This window comes from Phyllostomus discolor, chromosome 2 (genome assembly GCF_004126475.2).
Source record: "Phyllostomus discolor isolate MPI-MPIP mPhyDis1 chromosome 2, mPhyDis1.pri.v3, whole genome shotgun sequence".
Taxonomy (NCBI): domain Eukaryota; kingdom Metazoa; phylum Chordata; class Mammalia; order Chiroptera; family Phyllostomidae; genus Phyllostomus; species Phyllostomus discolor.
Window position 1 is genome coordinate 108,974,221 of NC_040904.2, and position 13,941 is coordinate 108,988,161.

Sequence of the window (13,941 nt, forward strand, 5' to 3'; positions counted from 1 at the left end):
TTTATGCCTTTTCCTCAACTGAAGTGTAAGCTCTGTGAGACCAGGACCTTGTCTTCTTCCCAGTTGTATTCTCCAAGTGGTACATAATAAGCACTCAATAAATATTTCTTAAATAATTTGATAAATTTTAAATAAATATTTTAAGTAGACTAAACTTACTAAAAGATCAGTAAATTATGAAATGTGTTTTTGTGGTATCTCTCCCAACACTGGAAATTCATAACACTTTATTTGTCTGTTATGTATCAATTTAATAAAATAAAATGTTTACACAAAGGAATCATTCATTTTGTTAATATTGTCCAATACAGGTATTACAGAATTCCTGCCTTTTAGTATATCCTTCTCACTGAATATTCTGCCTGCGATTTATAAATACTTTTAAAGCACTGATGAAGAAACAAAAATAGACCAAGAAACACACAAATAACTTTAACTAAGCACTAGTTTCTTTTGCTTGTCTCCTTCAAGGTCTATTCAGTTTTGAGAACTAAAATATTAACTTTCAAATGCTCTAAGAAAAAGCAGAGGCTATAAATAACCTATTATTCAAACTCTGAAAAATGTTAAAAGTGCCTTTGTTTTGTTTTTTCCCTGTATGGCAATGAGAAACAGCATTTACTTGGGTGGAAAAAGTAAATTCTAATATTTAGAGAGCTATAGCATGACAAACTTTTTAAGTCTGGATACTTATTGCTTACTAGTCTCCAAATTAAATAGTATGGCCATATCATAAAGTGACACCACAGTTCTTATCAGAAAAATCAAACTAATAGTTATGGGGAAGGTAGGCCTCGTAACTTACAACTATTTGATGGACACCAAATGAAACAGATAATTCATAATATGCAAGTTTGAAAATAATGAATATTTAGCTGAACCCCCCTCCCAAATAAAATTTAAAATTAGGCCATTAATTCTTGCAAGAAACATTTATTATCTATTTTCCAACCACTAGACTAGAGGGAAGGGATATATCTAGGAACAGAAAATAAATTAATAATTGCAATAAATGGGTTAAGTGCTCCAAGAGCAACATGTATGATAATATTATGGAAACACAGAGGCAGAGTCAAAAATGATTCATTTTGTCTGGAGAAGTTTGAGTAACTCTAATCACAGAACAGAGAATGAATTAGTAACAGAGCTGATAAAAGCAATGCAATGACGTCCAGCTATATGAGAACCTCTTAATACCCTAGAGAAGACAATTAGGACAGCAGCAAGAGTGAGAAAGAAGAGACTTAAGAGGTGCATAGAACTTTTCAAATCAGTTTTGGTTATTAAATACAGTAGCTGAGGAAGAGAAAATATCTGCTATATCTTCTTATTTTGGGGAGGTTAGAAGGTGGCAGAGAGGTAGGTGAGAGCAGAGCCCAGTTCTCCCTGTGCCCAGCTGGAAAACCTAGTTGACCTTCTGAGGAACAGAGTGAACAGCCAATGGAATCCCAGCGTATATGAAGTTTGGAGGCTAAAAATTGTAGAGGACATTGAAAAACTGATGGTGAAGAGACTGTGCTGGGATGGTAAGGTCCCTGGGATCTATGCAGGGTCCTAGGCCACTTGCAGACTGGTACAACCACTCTTGAAAACAGTATGGAATTTCCTTGGAAAACTAAAAATGGAACTGCCTTTTGAACCAACAATTCCACTGCTAGGATTATATCCTAAGAACCCTGAAACACCAATCTAAAAGAACCTATGCACCCCAATGTTCATAGCAGCACAATTTACAATAGCCAAGTGCTGGAAGCAACCTAGGTACCTATCAGTAAATGAATGGATCAAAAAACTATGGTACATTTACACAATGGAATACTATGCAGCAGAGAGAAAGAAGGAGCTCCTACCCTTTGCAACAGCATGGATGGAACTGGAGAGAATATGGTAAGTGAAATAAGCCAGGCAGGAAAAGACAAATACCATATGATCCCACATTTAACCTAACCAACAAAACAAACAAGCAAGGAAAATATAATGAAAGACATTGAAATTGGGAACAAGCTGACAGCAACCAGACAGGAGAGGGGAGGGATTTGCAAGAATAATTATAAAGGAGACACAGACAATAACAAGGGGGCGTGGAAACATGGGAATGAGGTGGGGAAGGGTGGGGTGGGGGGGAAAAGGCAGAAAACTGTACTTGAACAACAATAAAAACCAAAAGCATTTTTAAAAAATCCTCCTATTTTGGACTCCATTCAGTTGGGTAAAAACAAAAATAAGCTCTTAGGGAAGAAGATTTCAGCTTTGGCCAAAAAGGAATGTGGTCCTTTGGCAAAAAAAAAAATAGAGTTTATCATCTCTTTACAGTGATAAATCAGGCAAACTGGCATGATGAAACTCTCAGAGAAATTATAAAGTCAGAAAAGTATAGGACCGAAGATAAAACCCTGAACAAGAGACTGAAAATGTGGACAAAGGAGAGAAGCCCATGGAAGAAATTGAAAGAAAATAGAAGATGCCCTAAAAGTGGTTTAGAATAAATCAAGAGAAAAGTATGCTTTAAGAAAGAGAGTATGGCTTACATTTTCAGTGAAACAAAATAGTCAAGTTGGTTAAAAACTAAAATATATCTAAGGAATAACACTTTAGCATGAGCCATGTCAGTGGAACGGGGTAGGAAAACAGAACTTACACTACCAGAGGAAGTGGTATGAATATGAGGCAGGTAAAAGGAGACAGGGAATACAGACTACTCCATTCTAGAAGCCTTTAATTAATAAAGGGAGTTTACTTCATTTTTTCAACTTCCCACTTAACAAGAACTTAACCAAAAAATTCAAAGTCATTTTCTACTGTTTTGCAAAGTTATCTGAGTAGTTTTTAATCACTAACTTGTATACTGTTATTTATGTATTATTTTAAGAAATCATTAAGTCAACAATCTCTAGGAACTCACTGCTTTTTTATAGATTTAGAAAACATAATTCCCTAAGCATTAAAGCTTCTAGGCTTTAAACTCTATAGTCTGTCTACAGGGGCATTAATATACATGTGATATAATGTATAATGTATACCTTCATTTTTCATTTCTCTCAAATTTCTTTACAGATCTGTCACCTTCAAATCAAATTGTTTTCAATTATACAATGGACCAGGAGATCACCAGAAAACTTACCAAACATTGATCTCTAGTTTTAAAAAGCAGCACCTAATGCAAAACATGAGAACACTACTTCTAGAAATATTTTTCATTTGGCAATATGGTATGCGTTAGTACCTCTAGAATCTACTCTAAAGAAATAATACAAAATATGGAAAAAAATGTATACAAAGATGTTATCATTTAAAATTACTGAAAATTATATTTTCACTATTACCAGTAAAACTGGAAACACTAAGAATGTCTCATAATCAAATATTAATTAAATTGACACAGACTCCACAAAATAAAATATAGCAATTAAAAATGCTTTTACAATATTTAAAATGGCAGAATGTATACTGTTAACTGAAAAGGGGGAGAAATCTTAACCGAAGTTATACGTATCCACACAGACAGATAAACAAATTAAATTTTTTCACAAAATTTCATTTTAATTTTAAACTAAAAAAGAACCTATTATTAATTCTTTTCAGGGCAATCACTTAAAAGTAATGACATATTTAGTAAGCATTTTTTGAAAATATGTAATAAATATACCTGAAGTACATAGTCTAGGGCTATGTGTCGAAAACATTTTCTTGTTGCTGTCAGAATATTTGTGGCTTCTTCAACTTCATGCTGTTTGTTTCTCTGTACTTGAGCATTTTTTACTAATGCATTTTCTTTTTCTTCACTGACTTTTTCAAATTGCTTCTTGGCATCTTTGAATTTTCTAAGATCTCTAAAAAATAAAATCAATGAGACTTTTATAAAGTTTTCTTAACCAAAAATTTTAGCAGAATAACATTTAGAATTTAATCCTTACGTACCTGTATTTATTTGATTTACTGTGCAATAATACTCAATTGTTCTTACAACTATAATATATATTGCTTTTCAATTATATATAATTCTCAACATAGTCACCTAACAGTTCCTTACTTAAAGCTATGAATTTGAGGTGAAAATAAATGATCAAATTAACATTACAGAAACATAAAAGGCAAGGTTAATTCTTTGTCCCCTGAAGACAAGTCCAGAGACATGCATCATTAAACAGATGATTTTAATACAGTAGTATAATAATCATCACGGAAATTTGCTAAAAATGCAAATTTCAAGGTTCCTCTTCTCCCAGAGATTACAATTCTTTAGTCTTTGGGATAAATCCTAGAAACCTATGGAGGTTTTTAAGACACACTGTTGATTTTACTGCTATGGGTTGTCTCAGATCATACTTTAAGAAACAACATTCATTTCTTGTTGAAGGGAACTACTGGTCCAAAAGACACGAATATTCTTAAAACACAAACTCATAATACTTTCTAAAAGAATTCTTGTACCCAAAAAGGGTAACAGTATCTATTTCCATAGTCTGAATACCTGAAATCCTTGATTCATTAATGATCTTAGGTAAGTATATAACATCATTTTGCTTTTATTTTTTCTATCAGAGAAGTAGCCAAATTAACTAGAAGTCAAACAACTTTAAAATAATACCACTAATAAAGTTTACCTAAGAAAGGACTTTTCTAAGAAGCCATTAACTTTCCTGTATACATTCCATCAGGACATTCTGACTATCAGCCTATTATGAAGTAATTCATAAAGAATCTGCATCATCTCCACAGCAACAATTCTAAACTTTCTGAATAACAGTGGATTACATTCATGTTATCTGCCACTATTTACCGCCTATTACATCTATAATTTATCCTAAATACTGTATTATAATCAACTTTATCTGTAATTTTATATATTCTCACTTAGGAATTATTAGAGAAAATCTGAATTATTAATTTGGAAAAGGAAAACTGAGACAATTAGGTAATGTTTTTAGTTCTAGTTTCATTTTATTTCACATACAAAATGTAAAGAATGTGACAAAAAGCATGCACTTTCATTTGTCATTCTCATATATTATTTTATCTTCAAAGAAAATGCCATAATGAGACAATAAAAACAATATCAACTACACTAAACTGACAGAATTTCAATGACTCTAGGGGTTTGCTTTGATTTTGAAAGGCCATTAATTTAATTTTTTTAAATTGATAACAATTTTACCTATGTATCCTGAACACATATTTCATAGCAGAAATGATTTCATTATAAAGCAATATAAATCTGATTATTTGCAGGATAATCCAGAGAAAAATAAAATACACATTTTACAAAGCGCAACAAAAGAAAATCTGATATTTTTATATTCATGTTCCATAATTTCTCTCCAAAGATAGCAACTCCCAGGTGTAATAATTAACTAATTGCTCTTCTTTCTCCTTCACTGCAATTGACTTACTCTTTAACAAAGTTCTGAAGCTGGGCCTTAATTGATCTCTGAGTTTGGTCAAATAGAATCTAAAAGACAAAATGTAACATTAAACAATTAGAAAAGTAAATAAAGAAAATGATTTTCATGTAGTTCTCTATAATTATCACATCCCTCTATCAATACTCCAATTTCTAATAACACCTTTAATTCTTATTCAAGACTATATAAGAAATAAGCATTTAAAAGAAGAAACAAACTGATTTTCAAGCTAATTTCATCTGGTCTAAAAAATAAAATCCCTTCCATTTACAGAGGAAATCAAATTTGCTTTAATCTTTTTAAAAAATGCCCTGGCTGGTGTGGTACAGTGGTTTGAGCACCAGCCTGGGGGCATTAGAGAGGCAATTGACCCATGTTTCTCTTGCACATCAAGGTTTCTCTCCCTCTCTTTCTCCCTCCCTTCCCCTCTCTCTAAAAATAAATAAATAAAATCTTTTTAAAAATAATGATTAAAAAGCATTTAAATAAAATGCTCAAATAGTACAGCAATTTATTTCCTTGATTTTAATTTAGGCTTTGAAAGACAACCTAAGAATAATACAAATTCTACTCTATCCACAACAGAAATTTCTTAATCTCATATATCAAAGCACACCAATTAATAAACAATTCCATAACTACCTTATATCTTAGATAAGAGTCATTTGGGAAGACCTAGGGATTTACATGCTTTATATTTGGAGTTCAAGTAAACATTGTATAGTCTTTTAGGTTAAATAATTGCTAATATTAGAGACAAAAATAGAATTTTATTCCTCACAATATTTTGCCCCACTTAAAGGATGCCACGTATTTAGTAACTTTGATAACTCTATGAGTGGTAAATATCACAGTGCCAGTCATGGGAATTCCAAGTACTTTCATAACTTATAGACAGACTTTATTCAGAAATAGAAACATATGTCAGATGGACAGGGAGAAAAATAAATATTCAAAACAAAAAGATAATCCTATACCTTTCTACTAATTAAAAACAGTACTAACTTCATTCTTTCTGAAATCTTGCTATGAGCAGTCTCATGTTCTCGCCTAAAAATCAAACACACACATACACACATGCACAATGTAGACTGAATCCAGGGTTTAAAAATCTGTCAGTTTACTTCCAAAGAGCAAGAAAAAAAAATCCTATATTATGTTAAACCCAAAGCAGAATACCCAAAATAAGCAGAAGGAAGGAAATAATAAAAATCAAAGTGAAAGTCAATGAAACAGAAAACAAAATCAGTAGCCAAAAATCAATGAAACCAAAGCTTAGCTTTCTGAGAAGATGTATAAAATTGATTAACCTCTAGCCAAAGTGATGAGAATAAGTCACAAATTTCAAATATTAAGAAGAGAAGTAATTTCACCACAGATTCTACAGATATTAAAAAGAAAAACCAGGGGAGCTAGGAAATTTTATGCCTGTAAATTCAACAGATGAGTAAGTTCTTTGAAAGACAAAAATTACTAAAGCCCACAATAACCTAAATAGAATTAAAGAAATATAATCTATAGTTTAAAGCCTCCTGTATCTTTATAATGTTAAACCTACACTTACCTAGCAATCTCACTCCTAAGTTATTGCCCAAGAGAAATTAAAATTTAGGTTTACAACAAAGCCTGTGTATCAATGTTTATAGCAGTTTCATTCCTATTTGCCAAAAACTGGATACAACACAAATGTCTCTGGAGAAACAAATTATGGTACATCAATACAATGAAATACTACTCAGCAACAAAAAGGCACAACTATTAATACATGCAAAAACATATATGAATCTCAATGCATTTTGCTAAGTAAAATAAATAATATTCAAAAGGCTTCAAGCTGTATGGTTCCACTTATGTGACATTTAGTAAAAGACAAAACTATAAGGATAGAAAACAAATTAGCAATTTCCAGAGGCAGGGGATGAGAGGAAGGGCTGACAAATGATAGAGTATCATGAGGGTATTTTTAGTTAATGGAATTGAATCTTGACTGTGAATGCAGATCCAATTATATGCATTTGTCAAAGCTCATAAAGCTGTATACGACAAGGAATCAATTTTGTTATACTTAAATTTTAAGATAATGTTAAACTATGAAGAACAGGGTACACATGAACCAACAGATTTTTTAAAAGAATGTAAGAAACAAAAAGCAGACTAATGAGGTTGACTGAAAGGACATACAGAAACATAAAACCAACAAGAAAATGCCAATAACATTTATGAAAATTAACCATAAAATAGTAGATAAAGCAAGAATATGTCATCAACAGAACATGTTCTCTAACCTCAATGAAATTAAATTATACTACTGATACACAAGAATATAGAGATCTCAAAATTTGTATGCCAAGTGAAAGATCTCTTGTACACAAATACTATATTATTCCATTTATATGGGGTTATAAAACAAGCAAAACTAGTTACAGAAAATACCCAGGATAGTACTTGCCTTGGGAGTGTGGGTTGGGACTGTTTGAGAAGAGGTTTGAGAAAACTTTCTGGGTAATGGAATGATCTTAATCTTAAAACAGATTTGGGTTACACAAATGTATGCGTTTACCAAAATTCATTATTAGTACACTTAAGATATGCATTTGACTATATTTAAATTTTACCTCAAAAATTTAATAAACTAAAAATATTAAACTCACAAATGATGCATGGGAATGTATTGTATTTACAAGTGAAATAGGCTGTTGCCTATAAATTATCTTAAAATATATCAATAATAGGTAGATTGATGCATGGAGAGAAGGGAGGATAAAGAGAGAGGTAGGTGATAAAGCAAATGTATCTAGCACGTGAGTATATGAATGTCTGTTGTAAAATTATTTCAACTTCTAATAATAATCAGAAAAAGCCACTCCCCCTCAAAAATTTTTAAACCCCTTTTAAAAAAAGCTCTACAAAGATGTCCTCGCCAATGAATCTTTCCAGACATAAAGGAAGAAAAAACTACTAGTTCTACTCAAACTCTTCTCCCCAAAATCTATTCTATCAGAAAATCTATTCATGAGGAATTATTTATGAGGGACAAAACCATACAAAGAATTTCTAAAAAAAGCTATAAAAAAATTCTTAAGAATACATAATAATGATATATAATAATATATAAAAAGGAAAATAGATCATCATCAATTAGGATTTATTCTAGGAAAGCAACATTGATTTAACATTAAAAAAATCAGTCAATATAATTCAAGCTAACACACTAGAATAAAAAAAACTTATCATCTCAATAGATGAAAAAATCATTAGACAAAAATCCAATATCCATGCCTAATAAAAATTATTAGAAATCTAGGAATAAAAGGGTCCTTCCTCACCCAATAAAGGGCACATATGAAAGACCTACAGCTAACATATTTAGTGATGAAAGGCTACTTTTCCACTACTTTTCCACAGGCAAAGATGCCTGTTCTCATAATTTCTACAAAACAATGTACTGGAAATCCTAGCAATGCAATAAAGAAAGAAAAATAAAACAAAAAGACATACTAGAAAGTTAGTATAAAACTGTTTTTATTCATGGGGTATATATGATTGACTGCATAGATAATACTATAAAATCTACAGAAAAATCTACTAGAATGGTTGCTTTTACAAACAAAGTCATATACAAAAATTAGTGGTATTGCTATATACCACCAATGGCCGGTTAGAAATTGTGAACTTTTAGAAAGAATACTATTTATACTAGCATCAAAACAATAGAAAATGCTTAGGAACATAGTTGCCTAAAGATATGCAAAACTTGTACCAGGAAAAATTAAAAATTTGGAGAGATATACGTTGCTTATAGATTAGAAAATTCAATACTAGTAAGATGTCATTTCTAACCAAATTCATTTTTTATTTGATGCAATCCTACTTCAAATCCCAGTAAAGCTTTGTGTAGAATTTTAAAACCTGATTCTGAAATTTATATGGAAATGTAAAGGACCTAGAATAGCCAAACCAAAAGGGAAAGAAAGGAACAAAGTCGGAATACTTTGTTCCAACTTGAAATCAGGTACCCACACTACTTGATTTCAAGACTTATTATGAAAGCTACAGTAATCAAGGCAGTTGTGGTATTAAAATAAAGATAGGCAAAGACATCAATGAAACAGAAGAATCCATAAATGACAAACATTGAATTTTTTTAAACAAAGGCACCAATAGGGAAAAGATAATTTTTAAAAAATAAAAATATATTTTATTATGCTATTACAGTTGTCACATTCACCTCCATTTATTCCCCATGGCACTGCACCCTCTTCCCACCCACATTCCCCCCAGCTTAGTTCATGTCCATGGGTTGTACATATAAGTTCTTTGGCTTCTACATTTCTTATACTATTCTTAACCTTCCCTTGTCTACTTTGTACCTACCATCTATGCTCCTTATTCCTTGTACCTTTTCCCCCATTCTCACCCCTCCCCCTCCCTGCTGATAACCCTCTTCCACGTGATCTCCATTTGTGTGATTCTGTCCATGCTCTAGTTGTTTGCTTACTTTGGTTTTGCTTTTGATTTTTTTTTAGGTTCAGTTGTTGATAGTTGTAAGTTTGTTGTCCATTTTACTGTTCGTAGTGTTGATTTTACTCTTTCCCTTAAGTCCCTTTAACATTTCATATAAGGGCTTGGTGATGATGAACTCCTTTAACTTGACCTTATCTGGGAAGCACTTTATCTGCCCTTCTATTCTAAATGATAGCTTTGATGGGTAGAGTCATCTTGGATGTAGGACCTTGACTTTCATGACTTGGAATACTTCTTTCCAGCCCTTTCCTGCCTGCAATGTTTCTTTTGAGGAATCAGCTGTTAGTCTTATGGGCACTCCTCTGCAGGTAACTGTCTCCTGCTGCTTTTCTCTTGCTGCTTTTAAGATTCTCTCCTTCTCTTTGATCTTGGGTAATGTAATGATGATGTGCCTTGGTGTGTGCTTCCTTGGGTCCAACTTCTTTGGCACTCTCTGAGCTTCTTGGAGTTCCTGGAAGTCTATTTCCTTTGCCAGATTAGGGAAGTTCTTCATTAATTTTTCAAGTAAGTTTTCAATTACTTGCTCTTCCTCTTCTACTCCTGGCACCCCTATGATTCAGGTGTTGGAATGTTTAAAGTTATCCCAAAGGTTCCGAAGCCTCCTAATTTTTTTGAATTCTTGTTTCTTCATTCTGTTCTGGTTGAATGTTTATTTCTTCCTTCTGCTCCAAACCATTGAATTAAGTCCCAGTTTCCTTCCCTTCATTGCTGGCTCCCTGTACATTTTCCTTTATTTCACTTTTTATAAACTTCACTTTTTCCTCCATTTCTTGACCATACTCAACCATTTCTGTGAGCATTCTGATTACCAGTGTTTTGAACTGTGCATGTGATAGGTAGGTTATCTCTTCATCACTTAGTTGTATTTTTTCTGGAGCTTTGATCTATTCTTTCATTTGGGCCATTTTTTTTTTTTTTGTCTTGGCATACTTGTTGCATAGCAACGAGTGGAGCCTTAGGTATTTGCCAGGGTGGGGCAACCCATGTCACTGTGTTGTGGAGCTGTAGGTGGGGAAGAGGTCAGAGAGGGAACAATGCCTCTTTCTCGGCTCTTGGCTGGCTTTCAGTCATTTCCTCCACTACCCACAGCAAATTGGGCCCTTCTGCTGCTGATTCCCTGGTAGGTGGGTTTATATATGTTCTAGGACCCTGTGGGTCTCTCCAACAAACTCTCCTGTGAGGCTGGGAATTTCTCCTGCTGCCTCAATCCCCACAGATTTTTTCAGGCAGAGGTTTTGAGGTTTTATTTCCCCAAGCTGAAACTCTGGATTGTATGATCTTTCTTGCTCCACAGTTGCTCTTCCCAGTTTATCCGCATGCAAATGTGAGACGGCTCACTCCACCAGCCTCCACCTTGCCCGTCCTGTTCCTCCAGCTCCTGCCTTGCCTTGCTGCATGTCCTCCCCACCCCAGCTGCCTGTGTCTGCCCCTCCTACTAATCCTGGATGAATGTTTCTTTAACTCTTTGGTTTTCAGACTTGCATGCAGTTCAATTTTCTGGCAGTTCTGGTTGCTTTTTGTTTTTAAATTTATTGTTGACCTTTTGGCTGTGTGAGGAGACACAGTGTATCTACCTATACCTCCATGTTGGCTGGAAGTCCAAAAATATAATGTTTTTAAACAAATGGTGCTGAAACAAACAAGTGAAAAAGTATATGAAAAAAAAAAAAAAAGAAAAGAAAACCTTTACCATTACCATTCAACACACACAAACATTAACTTGGAATGTATCACAGATCTAAATTAAACATAGAATAAAATCTTTGTGAACATGCTTTGGTAAGTATTTCTTAATAGAACACAAAAAGGAAACTATAAATATAAACTGAAAAAAAAAAAAAAACTTGCCCCTCAAATCAGAGTGCTATAAAGATGAAACAGACAATCCAAAGCCTGGGAAAAAATATCTGCAAAATGTTTATCTGACAAAAGACATATATGGGACAGAGAAAGGATACTTATGACTAAATAATAATGAGACAACTCATTTTTATAATGAGGAAAAGATCTGACATTTTACCAAAGAAGATATATAGATTGCAAATGAACACATGAAAAGACGCTTAGAATCATTAGTTCTTAAGAAAATGCAAATTTAAACCATAATAAATTTTAAAAGAGTGACCATAACAAGTATTGACAATCACATAAAGCAACTAGCATACTCATACATTGCTGGTGTAAAACGATACAATCAATTGAGGAAAAAAAATCCAAATTTTTGGAGGTTTTCTTTAATTTTTTAAAGAAATGAAATATTTTTAGGAATTTAACACATAAAAGAATATTAACATTATTATAAACAATGATAAATAAATACAGCAAAGTAAGAATTCTTGTTTCCTTAATTTCTTAGCAGTGTTTTGCAGTCTTTGGTATAGAAGTAGTTTTATAAAATGTTACACATAATCCTACCTCACAAACTAGCTGTTTTCAACTCTTAGCTATTTACACAAAACAAATAAAAGCAACTCTATACAGATGTTTACATATATATTTTATAAGCAGCTTTATTAGTAACAGCCAAAACTTGGAAACCACTCAAATATTCATTGTGGTTGCTTTAAAAGATGTCCACAAATTCTTTGATATTCCTCTTTTCAAAAGTGAAGCCTGATTCTTCATACCCTTGAGAGTGGGCTCATCTTAATGACTTAACTTCTAATAAATATTAATATGGAGGGAGCAACAATGAGTGACTTCTAAGACTAGGTCATAAAAAATATTGGAGCTTTCTCCTTACTCTTGCTCTTGCATTACTTATTTTGGGAATAACCAGCTTCCATAAGGTAAGGTCACTTGAAAAGCCCTGTGAAGAGGCCCCTTGATGCCTGGCTGGTATGGCTCAGTAGATTGAGCACTAACCTGCAAACTGAAAGGTCCATGGTTTGATTCTCAGTTGGGGCACAAGCCTGGATCGCAGGCTAGGAGCCCAGTTGGGGGCCTGCAAGAGGCAACCAAGTAATATATCCTGCACATTGATGTTTCTCCCCCTCTCACCTTTTCTCTCTAAAAACACATAAATCTTAAACAAAACAAAACAAAACAAACCCAGACATGGAGCCAAACAGAAAGTGTTTGAGCCCTGTCTTGGAATTACATCTTCCAATCCCATCAAGTGACTAACCCCAGCCAACATCTTCATAAGCAATTTCATGAAAGACTCTGAGCCTATACAAAAACTCCTGTTCAAGAAACTGTAAGCTAATACATATTTTTTGTTAACAGCAACAGGTAAGTTATAAATCCAACAACAGGTAAATGGATAAACAAACTGTAATATATACATATAATGCAGTACTATCAAGCAATAAAAAAGTCAACTATTGATACATAAGTAACATAAATGAGCCTCAAAATAATTACTTACATTGCAAGACATTAGACAAAAAAGATTCCATTTACATTAGTCTTAAAAATGCAAAGTAATCAATAATGATAGCAAGCAACGATAACAAAATGATACTTTCCCCGACATTACCACTTGAATCATCCAAAACTATTTTAGTCAATAATTAATAATCACTTCTTTGATTTGTACCCATTATCAAATATGTCATCTTTCTTTTGCTCTTTTTTCATAATTCTCACTCCTATTAATTTTTTATTTTTCACAATTTCCCTACTTAACTAGGTATATATGGTTGTTTCCTTAACATTATGATCATTTGTTATAAGCTATTCCTGTTAGAATGTAATGGATTTAGTTATTTTTTGGGCTGTTATTTCTTGGTACTTATTTATTGTTGGCTTTGGGTGTTACTTAGCCAAAATCTGACCCTGATAAAAGTTCATTATGTTTTATTTTTAATTATTTAAAAAATCTATCAGCCCTGGCTGGCATAGCTCAGTGGATTGAGCATGGGCTGCGAACCAAAGTGTTGCAGGTTCGATTCCCAGCCAGGGTACATCCCTGGGTTGCAGGCCATAACCCCCAGCAACCGCACATTGATGTCTCTCTCTCTCTCTATCTCCCTCCCTTCCCTCTCTAAAAATAAATAAAATCTTAAAAAAA

At 33.0% G+C, this 13,941-nt stretch overlaps 1 protein-coding gene across 12 annotated transcripts in view; it reads right to left on the reverse strand.

Annotated features, from left to right (window-relative positions):
* ACAP2 (ArfGAP with coiled-coil, ankyrin repeat and PH domains 2) overlaps nucleotides 1–13,941 on the reverse strand; it is a 165,179-nt gene that overhangs the window by 74,213 nt on the left and 77,025 nt on the right. For all 12 annotated transcript variants that reach the window (XM_036018328.1, XM_036018334.1, XM_028503175.2 and 9 more), the window contains 2 exons: nucleotides 5,391–5,449; nucleotides 3,647–3,830 (listed from right to left, as the gene is read on the reverse strand). In XM_036018328.1, the coding sequence (XP_035874221.1) occupies nucleotides 3,647–3,830; nucleotides 5,391–5,449 (243 nt within the window). The remainder of the gene's footprint in view (nucleotides 1–3,646; nucleotides 3,831–5,390; nucleotides 5,450–13,941) is intronic.